Here is a 24,330-nt window from a genome sequence, read left to right as displayed (position 1 = left end):
CCTCTAGGCTTTAAATCGTTCCCACTCACTCTGGTGTTCCTCCTCATATTTTCATCTTGTTTTGTGATTTTTTTTCTGCTGTTCTGAAGTAGAGCTAAGACACAACCGCTCTGTTTCTTATACATTTCAGCTCCTTGTTATGAGGACATTACAGCATCTGGAACCATTACCCCATCCCACCCCCTCCCAACAAACAACAGCAGACTAATTACTAATGTGGATTTCTCACCATCTCCATTCCTGGATTCAAATTCAAATATCTGTCTTGTATTAGTAATTGAATTCTCTAGTTTTTTGTATTAAGGCTGAGACTAGAGTCGTTTGTACACCAGGTTACTTTCTGAGTTTCAGATTTTCTTCTGTAAAAGGAATGCATGTGGCCAAGTGCTATATGGCCTTGGAGAGCCTGGTCCTGCCTGTGCAGTTCTCAGTCAGATGCTAGATAGGCCCTGTTTGATGACATTTGAAAGGCTAAACATGGACAATAAACTAATAAATGTGATGAAATTACTCAAAATTTCTTTGAGGATTGTTCTGAGACAATCGGGACTTTGAGAGCCTGTTGAAAAGCTGAGAATTAAGTGCTGCATAATTAAAGGAACCAGTGGTTTCAACAAAGTACATGGGGATTTTGAAATAGGACTGTTACATCTAGTAATGAAGATATAAACATTTTGAAGACTTCTGTTGGTGTAGAGTGGGGAAAAAAAAGCAAGTGTTATTGATATGATCACAAAGACTTGAATTTTCTAGTCTTTTATTAATGGCTTTCAGGCTTTAATGCCTTTTTAAAATAGCAAAACAAAACAAACCTGCCAGGATGTTTTGTCAGTTAATTGTCATATTTCTATTTAGATGAGATGAAATTTTTTTTTTAATGTACCCTTGATATCTTCCACTTGGTTTTTGTTTTTGTTTTCTCAAGTTATTTCCTAAACTTTCTGACCTCTTAGTCAGAGGTACTTTCTTAGGTTAGGTGCACCTTATGTATTTTGCTCATATGTCAGGTCCATGACTATTTTTCATGACTTTTCTCCAGTGGCACTTACATAGTTTAAAGGTGTAATTGTAAGACTGTCTTACTCGACCACCAGTTTGGTAAGTAACTTTTTGCTGATAGCTTCTTACACTGGATTGTTCATTATAGTTCTCCAGCACAGGTACCCCAGAAAACCTTTCTCTCAAAGCAGACTTCATCTAATCAAAGTAACTCTTTCAGAGTTTGATAGAACAACAGAGATACTTCTTAGCAATTCCAGTAACTTAAAAAATGCCACAAAAATACATGATTAAAAACCAAAACAAACATGCTGATTCCTGCATTGATTTATTAAAACAGTTTTACGAAGTTACACTAACTTGTCTGCATAGCAAAGGTCTTTTGAGTTCAACCTTAGCATTTGTACTTGTGATACTAAAAATGTCTTTCACAAAAGGAGATCCACACTGTGTATGTCTTGTACTTTTTTGGTCATACAAGTATTTCTTGTTCATAGTTTGTCTTATAGATGGACTCTTTTAAAGTAAAAATTTTGACATTCACTTCAAGTACTTTATTGACCTAAGTATTGCAAAGTTTCTATTGCTTTTCTGAGAGTTTTGAGATTGTAGCAATTCTCTTTGTATTTCTGTTTGCAAGCATTTCATAAGTTTAAACTTCCTTCATTCTAAGAGGAAGATCCATCAAGGGTTGGTTACAAAAATGGCTGGCAACAAGTCTTAACTTTATAAATTCTGTTCGAAAATTAAAAATAATGTTAAACCAAAGCAGCAGTTTTAACTGGTTTTGTTATCAAATATTGTGAATTTGTTTAAGAAATAGTTCCTACTTGTGGAAGAGTAACAAATTTCATTATTGTCAAAAAAAAAGAAGAAAAGGAGTATGGAATTAATTTATACCTAAAGTACAGTTGCCTGTCATAAAAATATGTCAATGAAATATCAAACACTAGCAGGAAAAGGTGGATTGTGGCTCTTATTTTGTCTTTTTGGCCACTCTGTTGTCTAATCTCTTTATGTTACTGTTTTTGCTTTGCTATTCTGGAAGTGAATTGGGAATATGGATGAAAACAGATTAGCCATTACAGTACCACAGTCTCCGACAAGGCAGTATCAGAATGATTTGTTTTTCTTTGTGTCTCAAACCTCAGTGACCAGACCAAGACTTTGTGTCTGCTCTCTGATTGGGCTATTTTGTTAGCCAAGTACCTTCTGAAGAACTGGTAGGTGGTTTCTCTTTCAAACAGAGACTGTAGGTAGAAGAGCCTTAATTAATTCAAGACAGTTGAGCAGTGGAGCAGAACTGTTATTCTTACAAGCTTACAAGTGGTTCTGAGACTTAACAGTTCTTACAAATGTTCTACATGTATCTGGAGATCTTCCATGCTGAAATATGAAAAGGTGAGGTTTCTAAAATCTACTACCCTTAACTTTTAAAAGTGAAGATAATTGTCTTAGTGCAGCATAGCAATTCTGGACTGTTTGTAATTTCTTGATATTGCAGGTAATTCAGAGTGGTGCTTCTACTGTTTTATATGTGTTCTTTTTTAATGTGGGGGAAAGAAGAAAAGAGAAAAAGAACATTTACTGTGGATCCTTTTCGTGTGTTCACCCGTGGTATGCATTTATTGCCTAACACGTCTGTTTGAATATAAAATGAAAATCAGCTGTTAATTAGCTACTTTAGATACTTTTCTGTGTAGAGCTGTGTTCTATACTGATTTAATCATAGTTATAGCCACACAATAATTCTTCCAAAAGCTCATTTAATGGATCCACTGTTAAGCATATTTGTAGATTACTTGCTACACAGAGGCTTTCCAAGCATGGTGTGGAAGAACTGGATATTTAAGATTTCAAGAAACCAAGTTAAATCTAAGTTAACTCCAAGAAGAAATGTTGAGGGATGGAGATGGAAAAGAATTAGGTAGCTATATACGCTTAGAAAGCACCTCAAGATTTAAGCCATTTGGCAAGGTCAGTTGGTTCTCATGAAAAACAGTGAAGCTGCTGAGTTTACTCTTGAGGCTTCAGTATGGCTAGCAGAAGAAAGGCTAGTGGTATTACTTAGTAGTCACGCCATGGTGTGTTTTCTGCATTACCTGGAAATGAAATAAAGCTTAAAGAAATAATGGACTTGCATGCTGGGAAGATATTTGTATGGATAATAAAGTTCTGCATTTTTTGTACTACAGCCGTCCAAACATTTAGTAAAAGCACTTGGCAAATGCTAATGAATTTGTTCCCACAACAGAAGCAAAGACATGACAGCCAGCATTTTTCAAATTTAAGTGTCTAAAATTAGGCACCAAAGTGTTTTTAGAACCCGTAATAAAAGTGATTGAATTTTTACAACTGTGGAATACTCACAGCTCTCTGCAAGTAGCTTCATTACTCATACAAACTATAAGCATTTGTGGAAGACACATGATTTTTCCCACCAGTGTGGGGAAAAAAAGCCTCATCCTGTTAATTTGCAAGCTCTCATTCATATTCAGGGCATTGATATTTAGTTCCTGGGTTCTGGTGCAGCAGCAGCTGATATTGTGTTGCTGGGGTTGATGCTCAGAGTTTTGAAAGTGATTCAGTGGAAGTTTTGCAGGTGATCTCTGAGGGTTGGACCATTACTGGTTAACTGGTAAGTAATTCTGTATATGGTTATTTACATCATATCAGTTTTCAGCCCTAGAGTCCACAAAAAGAAGAACAACAATGAAGTCAAGCATGTCTTTGGTCAACAAAAAGATACAACAGAGACGAACCACAGACTTGCTGAATTGCAATGACACCAGATAAGCAAGGATGAAATTAGAAAATAGCTTAAATTCTCATTAGATATGTACACAGGATTGAGAAAAAAATTCAGAAAAAATTGTCCATAATGCTAGCAAGCAAAACACTTCTTGGGGGGAGGGAGGAAGGGAGGGAGGGAGGAAAGCAAGAGAGAACTTCAAATCAGCCATCCTGACCTCCACAGATAAGAATCAGGTTGCTTAAAGAAGAACTTGCATTTTAAAATACGAGCTTGAAGAAAACCCATCTTTCTGAAACAGTTACTCTTCCAGAATTATATGGTTTAAAATATCTTAAGAAAATTAGATTTATCTAGCATCAAAAGCTTTTACTTTTTTCCTGTCCTGAGACAATTTTGGTTTTGATGTTTATTGGATTTTTGACCCATCTTGTTTTAACTCCTTGTGAATCCCAACTTTTTGGATAACTCTGCCAGATACAACTTTCTTCCCAGGCTGAACTGACGGGGATACACAACATGCACAACAGCACTGCCAGAACTCTGCATGTGGCTGCAGTGTGTAATGAGACTCTGCCCACCCAGTCACCGAGCTCTGAGTTTTCCCTGGGCGTGTTGGTGCTGCTGGCTTTCCTCATGGTGTTGCTATGTCTGGTCACCATCCTTGGAAACATCCTGGTGATCCTTGCTTTCATCCTGGACAGAAACCTCAGGCATCGGAGTAACTATTTCTTTCTCAATCTTGCTGTTTCTGACTTTGCAGTGGGTAAGTGACAGTGGTGGAGGCCTGTGCTAATTGTGTCCTGGGAATCTTAGGAGAAGCAGTGGGTTTTATTTTCTCTGTGGTTTCTTCTGAGAGAATTATTTCCCAAATGTTTGTAGGGGAAGGGAAAGAATTGGTGGAAGTTGCATGGTGTATTTTAGCCTATGATTTTTCAGAAAAAAATGGATGCTTTGTCAGGTAAACAGGTAATGTTTAATGTTACTTCAGGATAAAATACTACTGTGTGTGAATTTTACGGAATAACAAATAATGGAAGTTGTGTATGAAGAGTTTTGGTGGAAGTTTAGATAGTCCAATTACAGCATGTATTGCCTGGCAGATATTCCATAACTGGTCGATATCTTCTATTTCAGTCTGATGTCACACAATACAGATAATCACCTGAAGTCTGTGATTAAATTGTGTTGAATAGTATTTTTAAACATTTTTCTATACATGCTCTGTCTAGAGCAATACCTTAGGAATGTGTTTGTATTGGTAAATAAAAATAACAGTCTCTAAGAAGTTTGATTTTACACGTATATATTTGTAAATAGGGACACATTTAATTTTGAACATGTACTGAGAAAAAGTACAATTAAAACATGATGTGTAGTTGAAGATTGATGTATTACAATATTCTGTGAAGTGTTGAGTGTCTTTGCTAAAAGTCTTATTAGATTATTGGGTGTGTAGAAGGATGGTTTTGAATGGTTTTGGTAATTCATGAAATCCATATTCTGACTTGTCATATCACAAAAAATATTTTTAAACTGTTTTTATTCTACTATTTTTTAGCCACACATTTAAAAAGAATGCTGAAAGAAAAGAAAAAACTCTACTTAAAATTTATTGCTAGTATCAGAAGTTCTGTTAGGGGCACAGATTCTAATAGTCCTGTCCTTGTGATGTCCAGATCTCATATGCTTCCCCCATATGCTTGATTTCTTCTTCCAGCTTACATCTGCCTTGTGCCACAGAGCTCTTGTTGCCTGCTGTCCAGTTGCATTATACAGGAAAAAACCACCACAGTCAGCAGAAAAAAACCCCAAACTCTCAGTGGATAAAGTGGTGTTCTGTCATCTGGTTCACAATCTAGCACCACAGTGTACAAATACTAGCATCTAGCTGGGAAGTGTGAAGTAAATAATGTACTCTGTCAAAGAAGGAAGTAGAGCTTACTTGGCATTACCTAATTTCCATAAGTTTTTGTTTCTCATATTATGAGCAAACTCCACCACTAGCTCTTCAGCCTCCCAAGGCTGCGTTGTGACTCTGTGGAGGGTGATCACCTCGAAATTCATTAAAATAAGGTAATATTGTCACTTTCACAACATTTGTATTTAACAGCCTAAATTTAGATAGCCATGGGTACGGGTGGGTCACTCATGTATGTTCCCATGTCTTGATGTGTTCCCATAGATAATACCCTATCACCTCACCACTGAAAAGTGGTTATGATCAAGAATTATGATCAAATGAAATGTTAGGCTGGGTGTGTTTAATTAACTGTGCAGTTTTTGTCTGCCTTCTGATTGTATAGTTTTAAAAATTAATCTGAAACTCAGATTTCTATAAAAAGTTACTTCTGGAACACTTTTGGACACCATATGCTTCTAAGAGGATAGAAGCATGGCAGTTGGATAATTTATTGTAGAAAGCAGTTAGTGAATTATATTGGGGGAAAAGGTGTTTTTGTTTGTTTTAATTTCAGCAATTAATACAGAATAGTGTTTACTTCAGCAGGTAAAAAAGTCAGCTGCTCCTTCCTTTAGCAGGTGATATTAACAGAAGTAATAATGATACACAATAAACACAATACACCTTTCAGAGAGGTATGAATTGTAAGAATGTTACTAGTGCCTAGTTTGTAGTAAAGTTTTCATTGGTTGCATGATAATACAAAGCCTTCCATGTGGCAATTCCAGTCGGTATTGATTGTACTTTTATCAGATACCACAGAAATGTTTCTATGCTTTGACAAGCACTCCCTACAGTGCTGACTGACATGTGTGCTTGTTTTATTTTCACAGGTGTGTTCTGTATGCCTTTGTACATCCCTTATGCCCTGACAGGGACGTGGCACTTGGGACAAGGCCTGTGCAAGGTCTGGCTTGTTATGGACTATCTCGTGTGCACAGCTTCAGTGTTTAGCATCGTCCTTATCAGCTACGACCGTTTCCTGTCAGTTACAAAAGCTGTAAGAATAACATTTCTAATTTTAGCTTTATATATATTGGAATTTCTATAAAACTCAGAGTATTCACTATTAACACTAGAAGCTAAATAGTCCTTCATTATTGTAGCATTTTTTTCTGAAAAATGATGATTCTTCAGTGTTGCATTGGCACTTAGAGACCATTGCCTGGTCTGTAATTTCGATGTTACCCTCCTGCCATTTGCATTAGAGTTTATTTAATAACACTGCAGAGAAGGTGGGAAGGCCAAGGTAGGAAAGGGACAGCAGACATGTGGAAAACTTGGGCTTTGGCTGTTAGAAGAGGTGTGATGAAAACTGGATTGAGTCAAGGATATGCTTGGGCTTTATAAGAAGAGGTATGGAGGGAGATGTGGGATGGACTGGGTGAAGATCAGGTGAAGATCTGAATTACCGCAGGGGATGATTGGCATGCGCTGCCAACAAGCAGTTGAGTGGAAACTAAGCCCTTGAAGCAGAAAGAAGAATGAATCACAATATGTGGAGAGGTAAGAGGTGTTTCTTGAGTGTTGTCATTCTTCTGCTACAGAAGATACCCAAGGTATTCAGTAATAAATATTATCATTCACCATTTCTAAGCTCTATTTGGTGTTTGGTCATAGAATCTTAGAATGGTTTGGATTGGAGGGGACCTTAAAGATAATCTATTCCAATGCTCCTGCCCTGGGCAGGTGTACCTCCCACTAGACCAGGTTGCTCAAAGCCCTATCTGGCCTAGCCTTGGACACTTCCAGGGATGGGGCATCCACAATTTCTTTGGGCAACCTGTTCCAGTGCCTCACCACCCTGACAGCAAGGAATTTCTTCCTAATATCTAACATAAACCTACCCTCTTTCAGTTCCTTCTTGTTCTGTCACTACTTGCCCTTGTACAAAGTCCTTCTCCATCTTTCTTTTTTTTTGTTTTAAAGTTGAACAGTAAAGTATGAAAATACCTATATTTAAGATATTAATGAAGTTGCAGAGCTCAAAATGTGAAAAATGTAAATTAAAAGGGCCTCTGCAACCCAACTGAGATCCATGTTCTTATGCAGCTAGTGATGGTCTTTGTTTACATGATCACGTTCTGGTTTTCTCTTTTAGGTAATTAGAATGGAGTGAGTCCAGGAATGTGTAACATAGGACTGTTATCCAAAGAAAAGATACTATGCTTCTTCATAGACTTGGGATCCACTTCTGACTATGCTGCAAACCTGGCTCATGGCCAGGTGCCAGTCATTTTAGACTTAACAGTTTGTGAAGTTGTGCTGAGCTTCCTATTTTCTGCCTCTGAATTGAGATGCTTGGGTCTTGCAAATTCATTACTGCAGAACTGGAGCTGCTCACTGAGCCAATATGCTGCTTTGAGATGTAGAGGAGACTGAATCTTCAGGCTACAGTAGAATAAAATATCTAAAATAATGTGTATAACACCACACTACTGCTCTGTTACTTGCTGGTGAAATAGGGATGTCATGGTTTGAGATCCCCAAAATCTAATTCCTTAGTCTAAGCCCCCCCTCCCACATCTCAACTCAGTTTAAGATGTGTTTTTCCAGACAATCACACCAGACTCAAAGTGGGGGGAAGGGTTATATTACAATGACCGTACACATGAATAAATACTACAATACATGATATACAATATTAATTATCTCTACCATGACATAAGTATTTATAATGGATCAAATCTCCTCTCCAAATAAAAGTCCAGGAGGGAAGAAGGAAAGATCCCTTCCAACTCTCAGGGCAGCAGCTTCTTCAGAGTAGTAGTCTATCTCTCTCTCATGCAGCAGCTGTTGCTGGATCTCTGCCAGCACACACAAGGAGATATCCAAGCCCCTCGGCCACTTGTCTTCCAAGCGAGGGGTCTTCCGTGGGCTCCGGTCACCCCAGACAAAGGTCGCTCCACCACGGTCATATCAACGAAGCACAGGAGTCTCCGTGACAGTCTGGTATCTTCAGGGGATTTCAAGCCCCTTGTAGAACTTCTGGCTCTGATTCCAAGCTGCTAGCTTCTCTATAGCTGCAGCAAGGGGGGGCCCAAGGTCCACCTCCCACACATTTCATCCTGGCTGAGCTCTCAGGACGACTGAGCTTCTTAGCTCTTCTCTGCAGTGCATGTTGCACTTCATCCCTCCCTTCTAGGACGTGAGGGGTTTCCAAGGAGTCTTTGTGGGGGTTCTGGTTCAGTTCTTACCCCCAAAACTCTGTCTCTCAGCTGCTGTTTCTCTCTCGTTTCGGGTTTTCTTAGTTGTTTTCTTCTCCCTCTTCTCCCTGAGGTTTGGGGGGGGTGACGGACTTCTTGTTGTAAGGTTTGGAGACTTGGCAAGAAGCCAGCTTCAAACCATATCAAGGGACAATACCCTTTGTGTCATATGAGGCTGTGAAGATACTGTACATTAATATTTGTGTAGCATGCAAGTACTACACTAATGAATGGCATAGGAAGCTGATGAGGAAGATAATAGTTTTGAGGAAAGCCTGAGATGTCAAATGTTGAACAGAATGGAGGAAATAAAATTGCCCAGCTTTTCATTAACTAATCTTCTTGTGCTCTGAAAGATGCAGGGGACTGAGACCTGGAAGTATGTATTGCACATACTGGCTGGGCTACTACAGGGTGGTTTTAACTCCTCTATTTCCTAACTTTGAATGTCATGATTTTAATTCTTGATATGCTGTCTAGGTAAACATGAAAACCTCAAAATTTTCAGTAATGCAATGAGCTTTTAATAGGTAAAGCAAATGTTAAAATAGAATATTTAAATAAAGCATATGTGTGGGATAGATTTTTCTGCTATGGCAGGAGGAAACAGTATTAAAAATGATGTTATCTAGTGTTTGCAGTCTCACATGGCAACCTATCTAATATGGGAAGCTTCTACTTTTGCTGTGCAGGAAGGAATTCCCACAGCTGCTTTTGGTCTCTGCTGAGCCTGGGCTAATGAATCATAAACTGATTCCGTACTAATTCCTTTACTGAGCAGTGGCAACAAGCTATGTCCTTTCACACCTTGAAGTCAAATTGTACTTTAGCCATCATAATTTCTGCTCCTCTCCAATCCCAAGTGTTAAAATAAGTCACAGAGCTACAGTGCATGAAGAACAAGACTAAGAGTTTTTTCAGGACTGTACATAATGAAGATGTTCTAGGTGTCTGGGGAAATTACAGAACAAATATTATATTTGACTTGCTTATGGTTTCTTGGAGACAGTTTTTCCAAAATGTCGTCTGAATATGTGATGTCCTTTTCCCTCATAGATATCTTACAGAGCCCAGCAGGGAATAACCTCCAACCCTGCCATCAAGATGGTGGCCATATGGGTCTTAGCCTTTCTCCTCTATTGTCCAGCAATCCTCTTTTGGGAGCACGTGGCCGGACACAGCGCAGTAGCGGCAGATCAGTGCTACGCCGAGTTCTACAACAACTGGTACTTCCTTCTGTGTGCATCCACCCTGGAGTTTTTTGTGCCACTGCTCCTGGTGATCTACTTCAATATGCACATCTTCCACAGCATCCAGAGGCGCCAGCGGCAAGGCAGTGTGCAGGACTGTGAGCCTCCAAGGAGCAGCAGCCTGTCCTGGAGATTTTGCCCTTTGCCAAGGTCAGGGGCATCTTCTTCCTCGGAAGCAGAGGACAGTGTTTCATCGCTAACGAGGTCGTGGAGACCAGCAGTGATGGCTAACTGTCCATCTAGAACAGAAACCAGTCCTACAGCTCTCAAAAGGAACTTTTCTGTTTCTTTCCATTCAAGGACTGGGTCAAAACTGCAGCGGGACAAAAAAATCGCAAAGTCACTTGCCATAATTGTCTGTGTGTTTGCCGTTTGCTGGGCCCCATACTCTTTATTAATGATTGTTCGTGGGGCCTGCCAAGGAAAGTGCATCCATAACTCCTTGTATGAAGCAGCCTTTTGGCTTTTATGGATCAATTCCTCTTTGAACCCATTTCTCTACCCTCTCTGTCATATGAAGTTTCGAATGGCTTTCATAAAAATATTGTGTCCCAAAAAGTTTGCAACATTGAGATCAGGTAACACACCTTCTCTTTAGAGAGTTAAAATAAATGTGTTAACAATAAGGTTCCTCTGTTATTTAGTGGTATTTTTTTATATGTATCTTCAGCATAAACAGAGAAAAAACCCATTTGTTTACTGCAGCAGAATTATATATTTGCCCTGATATTGCTAATTTTTAGAATCTTGTTTTTGGTTTTGCTAGAATGGCACCAGATTAATCACCATCTGGTGCACTGAAAAGAGTAAAAAATTTTCCAGATGTCCTCTTGGTTTGTGAGTGTGAGGTAATTTTTTTTTTCCACTTTTTTTTCCGCTTTGTTTAATGTATAGTGCTGGCACTGTGAAAGAACTCTTTACAGATATCTCTGTAGAAGTTCACTGGAGGGAAATATCAGCTTTTGTATGTGTTGAAGTAAAATTTATGTCCTATTTGTGAGCCTAAAGCTCTCAGAGAAGAAACAGTTCTGCTACATTTTTGCAAGTATATAAATACAGAAGCAGTATAATTTCATTTTATAAGCTGTTATGAATACAAGATAGTGCCCTGTAGTTATTAGAATTCCCACAGTGAGCAATGTGCAAGAGAGTGGACTGCCTAATCTACCGTATCTGTCCTTTTCTAAATTTAAAATAGTTCATGCCTGGTGTTGCAGGACACAGTACATGTAAGTTAGTCATTCTGAATGATTTTCAGAGAATGAAATTTTCCGTGGAAATGGAATTTTGAGATTGGTTATCAAAATTGTCGCAGACATAAATGGTTGTTAGTCTTTTCACCCATACTGTCTTTTGTCCTGACACTCTCTTTGGTCATGCTTAAATGATATTTAGTGCCAGATCTGTGCAGTATTTGATGGCCTGAAAGATAGGCCAGGCTTGGGCACATGATCGCATTCCTGTTGAATTAGCAGAGCAAGCAATGCTAAGTTCATGCTGGATTTATCATTTTGGCTGTCTGTGCGAGAATAGACAATAGCCTCTCCAGTGTGAAGCTTTGCAAGTGCAAAGGTATTCCATCAAAATGTCTGGAACAAATTTGATCCGACAGAGTGATTTTTATACTAGATCAGTCTTTGTGCCCTATTACTGTGACATTAAATGGATTTTCTCTGCCACAGAACAAGTATCAAACTGGATTTTTTTTATCAGTGAGCGGGGTCTGTATTCAATGCTTGAGAATGGGATTTACAGAGGTCTGAAAGCTGACACAGAGGTGTCTTAAGCAGCTGTTAACAAATAAAGCAGTTGAATGTGCAGTGCTGAAAGGAGTGGGTAGATGTGTTGGAGAAGGCAATGGAGCTTGATTACAACCCATTCCATGTGCCAAACCTTCTTACCTTGTGTTGAGTGTTGCAACTCACCTAGAAGGCTTTCATGGATGGGTAAGTGAGAGTCACTAGTTAAATTTTTTTCTCTCCTTTTATGTAATTTTCTTCCTCTTTGTGTGTGTATATGCATAGATATAAATGTATAAAATATGGGAAGAGAAATCTGATGCACAGAACAATGAAGAGCAGTAATCCATTTAAATAGTTTTTAAATTAATTTGAAAATGGCTGTAGAAGTATTGCAACAGCACAGTACTCCTTTGCAAGCACAATTCAAATGCATATAAGCAGCTTAATCATAGCACAAAAGTTGATGGCTTTGAAGAGCTGAAATGTCATTCTATTCAGAGGTCTGGAACTGAAGACTTCTCTTGATAGTTTTCACACTGGTGGATGATTATCTTTCAACATTCTTCCTCTTTATGCTTTCTTGCTTCACATGGATAGTGTTCTGGATTGTGAGCCTGATTTCTAACAGAGATACAGCTTCAGGAGGAGGTCATTGATTCAGCCCAGCTGTTTTTACTGTCATGAGCTAAGGTGCTGGCATACGTTTTGTGCAGTTTTTCACAGAATCACAGAATCTTTTCTGTGAGGCTTAAAAAATCCAAACACACACACAGAGTTAAAACATTTATAGAATAGCTGGTGCTCTAAGCATCTGTTAAACAGATAAACTGAAGGTAGGCCCCAAATGGGAAAGTATTTGAGTTGCCTGGTTTTCTACCCCTATGCTTTTAATATAAATATTCTGTTTGCATTTTGTGATTAAAGAATGTGTTGCTTGTTCTGGAAAAATTACCTACAAAATTATTGACTAGGTAAATTGAATCCACATTGTGCAGTGCTGGGAAACTAGTTTGTCAGGGAGTTTGCCAGGGAGAACAATGTGCAGCAAATTTGAAACAACATAAAGTAGGGAAGCTACTGGAGATCACTGTTCTTTAGTTTCTGTATTACACACAGTGTTCAAACTGTTTTGTCCCACCATTCCTGTATACTAGAAGAATTTGTTCTATTTTTCTAATTGTTGAAAATTTTGCTTAGTGCTCACAGAGTAGGTCAAGCACTTGTTTGTTTTGCTCACATCATTAAAGCTGTCTTAGTCAAGGTGGCATTGTGAGTCTTCTCCCTATTGGACATTTTCCAGAGTTATGATATTTACTCAGCATCTGTTCTTATAACCTGACTCAAACGGGCTTTGTTTGCCAAAGGGTTTTCTGAGCCAAGTCTCTATCCAGTCACCCATTTCACATCCTTGAATTTTCTTCTGTCTTTGCAGATGTCCAATAGGCCTTGTAAATACATAGTTACAGTCGGTATATGACTTTGTGAGGTTCAACTCAAAATACACCACTGTTTTTCTAAGTTAACCCTCTCAGGTTTTAAAAAACATCCAACAAATAAAACATACATGTTGGAAGAAATTGTGTTATCTTTTAGTTGGTTGGTTTTTTCTTGAACCAGGTATTGAATCTGAAGGATTCTCCTAATGTCTATGTCCTTTATGTTCCAAAGGAAGGACCACATAGATTTCTCCCTCAGCCCCATGAAGGACTATGATTAAAACTTCAACATTTGATTTATTCTCTAATTTAAAAAGCAAACGACTACTCTCCCCTTGTCCACTAATCTAGTAATTTCGTCAAAGAAGACCACCAAGTTGCTCAGGCATGATTTACACTTGGTGAGTCCATGCTGACTGTTTTCAGTCATCTTTTCAACTCCCAGGTTCTCAGAAACACCTTCCAAGAGGACTCGCTCCATTATTTTCCTAGGGAATAAAGAGAATCTGACCTTTTGTCCTTGTGGCAGCATTTGAAGATGGTTGCAACATTTGTCTTTCTTCAGTTGTTGTGAATCTCCCTTCATCTCCATGACCATTCAAAGGGGATAGAAAGTGGCCTTGCAAGGGTGGTATCTGGTTCTCTTGTCAGCCTTGAGTGTAGCCCATTGGGTCCAGAGAGGAGTATAAGGGTGGAAATCCCGAGTTAAGAGTGAAATCAGGAGCCCAGCTGAAGTGCATGTACACCAATGCACGCAGCATGGGTAACAAACAAGAGGAGCTGGAAGCAATTGTGAAGCAGGAAAGCTATGATATAGTTGCCATCATGGAAATGTGGTGGGATGACTTGCATGACTGGAGTACTACCATGGGTGGCTACAAGCTCTTCAGAAGGGGCAGACAAGGTAGGAGAGGTGGAGAGGTGGCTCTATACATTAGAGTCTCTTGACTCTGTAGAACTTGAAGTCAGTAACAATACGGTTGAGTGCCTGTGGATCAAAATCAGGGGGAATGCCAACAAGGCTGACATCCTGGTGGGAGTCTGTTACAGACCACCCAACCAGGATGCTGAGGGTGATGAATTATTCTACAAGCAGCTGGCAGATGTCTCAAAATCGCCAGCCCTTGTTCTCATGGGTGACCTTAACCAGTTGGATGTCTGCTGGGAACTTCAGACAGTGGAGAAGAGACAGTCTAGGAGATTCCTAGAGTGTATAGAAGATAATTTCCTGCTCCAGCTGGTAAATGAGCCTACCATGGATGGGGCCCCGCTAGACCTGCTGTTCACAAACAGAGAGGGGCTGGTGGGAGATGTGATGGTTGGAGGCCATCTGGGGCACAGTGACCATGGAATTATAATACAGTTTTCAACACTCAGGGATGCAAGGAGGGCCATCAATAAAACCTCTATGCTGAACTTCCACAGGGCAGATTTCGGTCTATTCAGAAGACTAGTTCAGAGAGTATCTTGGGAAACAGCCCTGGAAAACAAAGGGGTCCAGGAGGGATGGACATGCTTTAATAAGGAAGTCTTGAAAGCACAGGAGCAGGCTGTCCCAGTGTGCCAAAAGGTGAGCCGGCGGGGAAGATGACCAACCTGGCTGAACAGGGAGATTTTGAAGGAAATTAGGGTAAAAAAAGAGAGCCTACTGATTATGGAAAAAAGGGCTGGCTACTCAGGAAGAGTTTAGGAATATAGTTAGGTCATGTAGAAAGAAAATTAGAGAGATGAAGGCACAACTTGAACTTAATCTCACCACTTCTGTGAAGGATAACAAAAAGTCCTTCTACAGATACATCAATAGCAAAAGAAGGAGCAAGGAAAACCTCCATTCTTTATTGCACATGGGCAGGAATATAGTTATCAAAGATGAGGAAAAGGCTGAGGTATTTAACACCTTCTTTACCTCAGTTTTCAACAGTAAGACAGGTTGTCCTGAGGACAGCTGGCTTTTGGAGCTTGTAGAAAGAGATAAGAATCTGAACAGCCCTCCTGTAATCCAGGAGGAAACACTTTGCGACCTGCTGAGCCACTTGGATCCCCACAAGTCTATGGGACCAGATGGGATCCACCCAAGGGTGATGAGGGAGTTGGCAGAAGAGCTCACCAAGTCGCTCTCCATCATCTACCAACAGTCCTGGCTCACTGGGGAGGTCCCAGATGATTGGAAGTTGGTGAATGTCACGCCCATCCACAAAAGGGGCTGGAAGGAGGACCCAGGAAACTACAGGCCCATCAGCCTGACCTCAGTGCCTGGCAAGGTTATGGAGCAGATCATCCTAAGTGCAATTACACAGCACCTATAGGATGGACAAGGGATCAGACCCAGCCAGCACAGATTTAGGAAGGGCAGGTCCTGTCTGACCAACCTGATCTTTTATGACCAGGTGACCCGCCTGGTGGATGAGGGGAAGGCTGTGGATGTGGTCTAGCTGGACTTCAGCAAAGCCTTTGACACCATCTCCCACAGCATATTCCTGAAAAAGCTGGCAGCCCACAGCTTGGACAGGGGCACTCTGTGCTGGGTTAGGAACTGGCTGGAGGGCCGAGCCCAGAGAGTGGTGGTGAATGGTGCTGCATTCAGGTGGTGGCCGGTCACTAGTGGTGTCCCCCAGGGATCAGTGTTGGGCCCAGTCCTGTTTAATATCTTTACTGATGATTTAGGTGAGGAGATTGAGTCCACCATCAGCAAATTTGCAGATGACACTAAGCTGGGGGGGAGTGTTGATCAGCTGGAAGGCAGGAGGGCTCTGCAGAGGGACCTGGACAGGCTGGAGAGTTGAGCTGATTCCAGTGGGATGAGGTCCAACAAGGCCAAGTGACGGGTCCTGCACTTTGGTCACAACAAACCCCCTGCAGCACTACAGGCTGGGCACACAGTGTCTGGAGAGCAGTCAGACAGAGAAGGACCTGGGAGTTTGGATTGACAGGAAGATGAACATGAGCCAGCAGTGTGCCCAGGTGGCCAAGAAGGCCAATGGCATCCTGGCCTGTATCAGGAATAGTGTGGCCAACAGGACCAGGGAAGTGATTCTCCCCCCTGTACTCAGCACTGGTGAGGCCACATCTGGAGTACTGTGTCCAGTTCCAGGCCCCTCAGTTCAGGAAGGATATTGAGGTGCTGGAGCAGGTCCAGAGAAGAACAACAAGGCTGATGAAGGGACTTGAGCACAAGTCCTATGAGGAGAGGCTGAGGGAACTGGGATTGTTCAGTCTGGAGAAGGTAGGCTCAGGGGAGACCTCCTCACTCTCTACAACTCCCTGAAAGGAGGTTGTAGCCAGGTGGGTTTGGTCTCTTCTCCCAGGCAGTTATCAGTGAGACAAGGGGGTATGGTCTTAAGATGTGCCAGGGGAGGTTTAGGTTGGATATTACAAAAAAAATCTTTACAGAAAGGGTAATCAGGCATTGGAATGGGCTGCCCAGGTAAGTGGTGGATTCTCTGTCCCTGGAGGTTTTAAGATGCGACTGGATGTGGCACTTAGTGCCATGGTTTAGTAACTATGGTGGTAGTGGATCAAGGGTTGAACTTGATGATCTTGGAGGTCCCTTCCAACCCAGCTGATTCTATGATTCTATGACTCTTATAGGTCAAGTCCATGGTGGTTTTTGGAGTGGAAGCTTACCAGGAATTACTTGGAAGTGGAGGATTAGATTTAGAAGTGGGCCACATTTCTAAAGACCTGCAAAGTCCAGATACTTGGTTTGCCCTGCCCAGGGCTAGGTTTGCTTCTGATTAGGAAGAGCTGAAAGGGTATTGGTGATGCTTCTGTTGTGTATAACTGCATTTTAACTGCTCTGTAACCAGCAGCATTAACATCTCCCTGTTCTTAACTGTAAAATTTAATAAGGTGTGTAGCAGCAAGTGTAAAAGTGCCTACATTTTACTGTAACAGAAATAGAATTGTAATAATTTAAATCCCGTTGACCACTGTGGAAGTGAAAATGAGATCTGGTTTTAGCTTCTGCAGAATTCAATTCTGCAGAATTGCTTACACAATGCTAATATGCAAACTGCTTGACTGTGAAAAGACTAGCTTTTTTGACCTCAGTAGATAAGGATCTGTATTCAGGAAAGAAACAGATAATCTACTTCAAAGTGTGCACTTACTGCTGCTTATCAGGTGTCTTTTTTCAGACCAGTAGGTGCATTTGGATCAAGAAATATTAGAGACTCCAGGTCTTGAAGTCTTGTGTTCCATCATTTTGATATTGTGAATTTTTTTGAATGTGTCAGTATTCAGCCCAGCCTGTTGATAGACTTGTCTCAACCTTTTAAATAACTCTGCCAAATACAGCTTTCTTCCCAGGCTGAACTGACGGGGATACACAACATGCACAACAGCACTGCCGGAACTCTGCATGTGGTTGCAGTGTGTAATGAGACTCTGCCCACCCAGTCACCGAGCTCTGAGTTTTCCCTGGGCGTGTTGGTGCTGCTGGCTTTCCTCATGGTGTTGCTATGTCTGGTCACCATCCTTGGAAACATCCTGGTGATCCTTGCTTTCATCCTGGACAGAAACCTCAGGCATCGGAGTAACTATTTCTTTCTCAATCTTGCTGTTTCTGACTTTGCAGTGGGTAAGTGACAGTGGTGGAGGCCTGTGCTAATTGTGTCCTGGGAATCTCAGGAGAAGCAATGGGGTTTATTTTCTGCGTGGTTTCTTCTAAGATAACTATTTTTCAAATGTTTGTAGGGGAAGGGAAAGGAATGTGTTTTAGCAGGCAACTATACCTCAAAATATGTTATAATGAGAAATGCATCCTTTTTCATAGAAATGTTTTCATTTTAATGTTTCTTCAGGAAAAAGAACCAAATATTACATGTGAATACTAACTGAAGGAAAAATGTTTTTTTTGCTACAGTTTGTGATTTACCCTTGCCCCTCCTGTAAAACTGTTCATCACACACTTCAGAATATCCTTATTTTTGACAGTGTAATTGTTTTCTTATACAGCTATGTGTGACACATCCAGGTAAATGAATTACTTCTCTACATAATACTAATGACTTTTGAATGTGTTGCACTACAACAAAATAGTTTACCACCGGGACTTTTTACTGGCTTCAACTTAGCACAGGCTATTGATCCAATGGGTTGTTTGATATCAGTAATATCGTGATGGCATCTCCCATCTGTATTCCTTATTGGTCCCCTCTTCCCATAGTGACATTGCAGAACTCCAGAAGAATTGGTCATGGGAGGTGCCATGGATCCAGTCCTGACTGGTGGTGCCAAGTGAGGAGGTGGGGGTGTGAATGTCTTGTGCAGTACTCCTCCATGGTTCAGGCCAGGGAAACAGCCCACGCAGCAGAGAAAGCCTGACAAAACCATGGTCCTGTGGCAGATGTGCCAGCAAACATCTTGACTTGAGGCTAGCAAAGAGGTATTTCTGCATACAAGTACTTTGTCTTCAGGACAGTCACAGAGACCAGTATTCACTGAATCATGAAAAAGGAAATAGCCCTCACTGACCCACTGCACATCTGGCAATACAGTCTTCCCTAAATGCTGTTCCTTTGTCAGTGCTCTGTAGTGAAGTGTATTAGTCTAGCCTTTAAGGTTTTCCTTTATTTCTGCCATTTATAACCGGTGGTGCCTTATTCTGGGACTCGCCCTATGGTGCAGAAAACAAATGATGCATCTGCTGAAGCCTTTGTTTTCCTGCCCAGGCAGCTGGAGCTGCTATTTCATAGCTCAGGTCTTCTGCAAAAGTCTGGTTTTCCTCATATCTCATAGTGTAGTCAAGAGATGCAAACATCTTCCTTCTGCATCAGTTTTGCTTTGTGGCTGGTGCCTCACGTAGTCTTAAATCAGCCAAGAGGAAATGATTGGTATCAGTATTACACTAGCCTATATAGACAATGTAAATCTAAGATTTTATGTCTGGTATTGGTCAGGAAATACTTTATTTTCTGAAGCTGTTTTTTGTTTGTTTTGTTTTGTTTTAATTTTTTTTTATTTTGGTGGTTTTTTTGTGTTTTTTTTTTTTTTTAATTTTAATTTTTTTTGTTTCATTTTGTCATTTTTGTTTGTTTGTTTGTTGTTTTGTTTTTGTTTTTTAATTTATTAAAAGTCTGGAATCTTTCCAGGGATGTGGCTCATGTCTTTTGCATCCACTAATTAGTAAAAGTGAGAATAGTTTGAAATAGAAATGCTTAAAACCTGGTTATTGCCTCTATATTTATATCTATAGCCAATACCAGTAATTTCTTTTTGACACGAAAGCAAACATTGATCCCATAGAAGTCGATGAGAACAGTAGCTGTCATCAGGAACTATGGAAAATTAGTATTTTGTACAGAAGTGTTGCTGCTTGTATCTAGGGTATGTGTTAAACAAGCCATCATTATCAAAAGAGCTGTACACATTTCCCTGTTGATAGCAGTCTGTCAGCTCATTGCCCAGAGGTTTATAGTCAGTAGGCCACATAGCCTGGTAATGTTCAGTAGCTTCTAAGGTCTTGATGGACATATCAAGAAAAGAATAAGCTGGAGAGTTTAAAATGAATCTTGAAGCTGCATATAACTTTCTATTTGTCTCTGGTAGATCAGCATTTCCAGGAATGTAGTATCAGATGTTGCACCACACTTTTGAAAGAATATTAGAGGTAAAATGAAGAAGTTACTGGCTTAAAAATGAAAGACAAACATGATTTTCTTAATTAAGTACTTCTGTTGAAGGCCTTTTGGACAAAATACCCCAAACTTAACAGAAAAAAAAGTGGTTCTGGAGTTATTCTCAGGTGGAGAACAAGGACAAGATTAAAACACTCCTTAAAAATGGGAGTTTCATTCTTCTGCTGTCTCTGTTCTATCTCTGCTAGAAGACGTTTCCAAACACCACACAGACTGTCCAATATATTGTCTTTGCTTGCAAATGCTAACCAATCTTACAATAAAAACTGCCATTGGCAACAGCTGTAGATATGCCTGAGGGAAAGCTCTAAAAGACAAAAGACTAGAGGAAATACAGCGATGAGGTTACATGTCAGAATGCAGCCACAGCGCATATATGCTGCAGCACTAATTATGTACCTTTAGAGAGTGTAAATTGGTTAGATTGCAGTTTTCTTCTTCAGTAGATCCTTCTTTGTTGATTTGCTTTGAGCTTGTTTCCAACAATCAGCATACATAAATCACACTAAGATCTAATACACAGAAAGTCACCACCAGATTTCATGAGAATTTATGAATTTCTGTATATAAATCATATATCCACCCTAATAGATTTGTTAATTTCTTTTACCCAAATTCCATAATAATGTGTCTCTCTGCTTCCAGGAGTACCGTTTGCAGTCCATATGAACTGCATGGTGTCTTTGTGGTTGCTTTCCATAGGTGTGTTCTGCATACCTCTCTACATCCCGTACAGCCTGATGGGAAAATGGCACTTGGGAAGAGGCATCTGCAAGCTCTGGCTAGTTATGGATTATCTCCTGTGTACAGCTTCAGTATTTAACATCGTTCTTATCAGTTATGACCGTTTCCTGTCAGTTACTCGAGCCGTAAGTACCCTGTTTACAGCTTCTCTGATTTTTTTGTTGGAGGATTATATTCACCAACCTTTGCTATGTTCGTGAGTATAAGCCCAAAATTTAATTGAGATAATAGCTCTCAAAAATATACTGACACGTGGAGACTATTAGATATTTGCACCTAGATTGGATGAATATTCCTCATTGAGCATGCTCTAGCACAGAGCTAGTCAACCAGGACTTTTCTCACAATATCTGCTTCACGTTGTGCTACTGCTTGAGGAAAAGCAGGCTCAGAGGTAAAAAGGGTAAGGCACGAGACTAGTAAAAAAGAGGCAAGGAAAGAAGAAATTCAGAGTAAACTGGATTTGGTTTTGGATGTAAAATCAGGAATGGGAGGAAAAGGCAGTGAAGCTAAGGCAGTGAAATAAAGGACATCAGGGAGGATGTCTAGACCTGAAATGTGGCCACAAATGATCCTGGAGAAGACTGGGAGCAAGAGCAAACAGGTAGAGAATGGGGCAAGCGGTAGACTGCAATGATGGCCTGTAGAAATGTGGTAATAAAGTCCTCTTGGAGCAGAATCCCAAACTTCAGATGCAGTCTGTCTCTGCTTTCTGCATAGCATCCTACACACTTTGTGTGTGCTTTATGTCTCGGGTAATGTTAAAAATGGAGGCCAGCATTTGTCACCAGCTAGCTGTTAGCTCAAGTGGCAGGGAATGTCAGGGAGAACTAAAGGTTCTTTTGTGATGTGTGAGACTGTCAACATAACATCATACAATAGAATTTCAGTCTTATTTTTGTCAATTGTAATTAATTCCACTTATTATAATTGCCTTTATATTAAGTTTTATTATTTTATTTTATTTTAAGGAAAAAGTCTGGGAAATCAAACACCAAAACATCTAGTATGTAAGAAATGTTACACTGGAAAGCCAAAGACTCAGGATTTACAAAATGCAAAATTCAGAGCACCTGCATGAATATGACATTAACTCGAACTTGTGTTTTCATTTGGATATCTAAGCTCCCAGAATTGTTTACTCTGTCATCCTGGGAAAGGGGTGGAACAGGATGTGAACTGCAATATACCTCTCTGTCTACAGCATATAGTGGAAAATAGGTACTGGCCCTGGAGTGGTCGGAGAAGGAAGAAAAGGGGTGATTTTGTAGTTTCATCAGATAAGGGCTGCATTGCAGAGCTGGAATTTATTCCTTCATTCTCATGAAGTGTCCAATAAGCAATTTTCTTAAAGGTGGATGTTAAATCTATATGCCACATTTTCTGTTGACTTCTGTGATGCATACAGCATTATTTGTTTGCAAAATACTGCAAAAAGCACTGCAATTGCCAGTGAATGGGAGTTATGCTCTGAACAACTAGAAGGTGCTAATTACTCTGGAACTTCAGATCACAGGTGTCTCAAACAAGGCATACCAAATTACTAGGTACTGATGGATGACCATGTTTCATACCCTGGACCATGATCCTTGTACAGCTACACTAACCTGTAGAGAGACAACCCTATGCTATGTGAACATCAATGAATTAAAAATGCTTGGGTGAGCTTCAGCTGATCAGCAGAGCCACAGCTCTAAATTACCAAGCACTCTGATGACTTCTTCTGCTACTTCCCTTGGTTCCAAAATGTATCTCAAAAATCTGACCTTTTTCTTTCTTTTTCCCTTGCAGGTATCTTACAGAGCTCAGCAGGGAATAACCTCCAACCCTACCATCAAGATGGTGGCCATATGGGTCTTAGCCTTTCTCCTCTATTGTCCAGCAATCCTCTTTTGGGAGCACGTGGTTGGACACAGCACAGTAGCGGCAGATCAGTGCTACGCCGAGTTCTACGACAACTGGTACTTCCTCCTGTGTGCATCCACCCTGGAGTTCTTCGTGCCACTGCTCCTGGTGATCTACTTCAATATGCACATCTTCCACAGCATCCAGAGGCGCCAGCGGCAAGGCAGTGTGCAGGACTGTGAGCCTCCAAGGAGCAGCAGCCTGTCCTGGAGATTTTGCCCTTTGCCAAGGTCAGGGGCATCTTCTCCTTCCTCGGAAGTAGAGGACAGTGTTTCTTCTTCCATGAGACCAAAGAAAGAGTCTTTGGTAACCGACTGCTCATCTCCATCAAGAGGGAATTCTGTTATTCCAGAAAATGAATTTTCTGTTTCCCTCTGTTCAAAGACTAGGTCAAAACTGCAGCAGGACAAGAAAATCGCGAAGTCACTTGCCATAATTGTCTGTGTGTTTGCCATTTGCTGGGCCCCATACTCTTTACTGATGATTGTTCGCGGGGCCTGCCAGGGAACTTGTGTCCATAATGCCCTGTATGAAGCAACTTTTTGGCTTTTATGGATCAATTCCTCTCTGAATCCATTTCTCTACCCTCTATGTCATGTTAAATTTCGAATGGCTTTTCTGAAAATATTAAGTCCCAAAAAGTTTGCCACATTGAGATCAGGATCCTTTTAGAAGGAAAAAAGAAAAAGAAGAGCTGGATGAGGAATGTAAATTGCCACAGTTTGAAATTAGATTTAGGCTTTTCCAAGAGACTAGTCTAGTTGGAAAGTCTAAATAAGCCTTCTGTGAAATGTGAAATGTCCTCCTTCAGAAAAAAAACGCATGGCCAAGTTTTATGGCCTTTTCCCAGCTATTTCAAATGGCCACTTCAAGGCTATTACCTCTGTTTGACTTTGCCTTGTAGTCTATCCATGCTATCTTAATTCTGGTTGCTGAAGATAACTATCTTCAGTTGCACTACAACTTATATTTGTGTTTACGTTTGGTATGAGTTAAAAATACAATGAAATTGGGTATTTGCTGCAGTATTTTAAAGTTTCTACCTTCTCTGTTCTACTTCTTTTGAACAATTTGTATTGCATTCAGAATCTAATTTTTCCCTACATCAAACATCCAGTTAAGTTATGAGTTTTATTGCCAGACACCTAGCAGGATTATTTAGTTTCACTAAAGGTTTTTGCCCATTTTTCAAAAACTCGAGTGTATGTGTTCCCTGTAGAAGAGCATTACTCTGTGTATATGCTCAGATGCAGCAGTAGAGAATTTAGGTGTGTAAAGCATTTATGTGAATGTCCAGCTATTCTTCAAGAAACAAGCCTTCTACAGCTGTAGTTTTGAGAGATCATAGGAAAGCATAGTATTTGTTCTTACTCCTTGAGGGCTAAAATCCACTGCTGCTGGCTGAGGAAGGTGTGGTGGTGCATCCCCACTTCCCCATGGGCAACATTGTGATCTGAGAAATGTTCATTAGGCCTCAGCTGAAGATGGGATACAACAGATGAAAATAACATAATGTAAAGAATGCATGAAAGAAATATATAATTGAAAAAAAAAAAGACCAAAAGGGAAGAATCTTAATTCTGATATTTTTAAAGTTTTTAAAATACTAGGAAACACTGATGGATGGTCAGCCTTTTAGGAATAAACTTGTGCAAGATTCAGGCGTGAAGTGCTGAGGAAGAAGAGTCATCCTTA

The 24,330-nt window shown here is 40.3% G+C and overlaps 2 protein-coding genes across 2 annotated transcripts; both read left to right on the top strand.

Moving 5' to 3' along the window:
• Positions 1-905: 905 nt before the first annotated feature.
• Positions 906-23,346, top strand: LOC116791438 (histamine H3 receptor-like). The gene is made up of 4 exons (XM_032697392.1): positions 906-4,215; positions 17,626-17,927; positions 20,689-20,855; positions 22,522-23,346. The coding sequence occupies exons 2-4, from the start codon at positions 17,681-17,683 to the stop codon at positions 23,305-23,307; spliced, it is 1,200 nt and encodes a 399-aa protein (XP_032553283.1). The 5' UTR covers positions 906-4,215; positions 17,626-17,680; the 3' UTR covers positions 23,308-23,346.
• On the top strand, positions 4,208-13,497 carry LOC116791432 (histamine H3 receptor-like). The gene is made up of 3 exons (XM_032697379.1): positions 4,208-4,517; positions 6,548-6,714; positions 9,977-13,497. Exons 1-3 carry the CDS (start codon positions 4,271-4,273, stop codon positions 10,766-10,768), a joined length of 1,206 nt encoding a protein of 401 aa, XP_032553270.1. The 5' UTR covers positions 4,208-4,270; the 3' UTR covers positions 10,769-13,497.
• Positions 23,347-24,330: the final 984 nt, after the last annotated feature.

The sequence above is a fragment of the Chiroxiphia lanceolata genome, chromosome 1, assembly GCF_009829145.1.
Source record: "Chiroxiphia lanceolata isolate bChiLan1 chromosome 1, bChiLan1.pri, whole genome shotgun sequence".
Taxonomy (NCBI): domain Eukaryota; kingdom Metazoa; phylum Chordata; class Aves; order Passeriformes; family Pipridae; genus Chiroxiphia; species Chiroxiphia lanceolata.
The sequence above is the reverse complement of the archived record's forward strand: the minus strand, read 5'-3'. Positions and strand labels throughout refer to the sequence as shown.

Bases quoted from the DNA above. Each gene is read 5' to 3' on its own strand.
- LOC116791438 (XM_032697392.1), top strand. From the start codon at position 17,681: ATGCACAACAGCACTGCCGGAACTCTGCATGTGGTTGCAGTGTGTAAT. The intron at 17,928-20,688 runs GTAAGTGACAGT...TGCTTTCCATAG, and splicing joins TGTTTCTGACTTTGCAGTGG to GTGTGTTCTGCATACCTCTC. The intron at 20,856-22,521 runs GTAAGTACCCTG...TTTCCCTTGCAG, and splicing joins TCCTGTCAGTTACTCGAGCC to GTATCTTACAGAGCTCAGCA.
- LOC116791432 (XM_032697379.1), top strand. From the start codon at position 4,271: ATGCACAACAGCACTGCCAGAACTCTGCATGTGGCTGCAGTGTGTAAT. The intron at 4,518-6,547 runs GTAAGTGACAGT...TTATTTTCACAG, and splicing joins TGTTTCTGACTTTGCAGTGG to GTGTGTTCTGTATGCCTTTG. The intron at 6,715-9,976 runs GTAAGAATAACA...TTTCCCTCATAG, and splicing joins TCCTGTCAGTTACAAAAGCT to ATATCTTACAGAGCCCAGCA.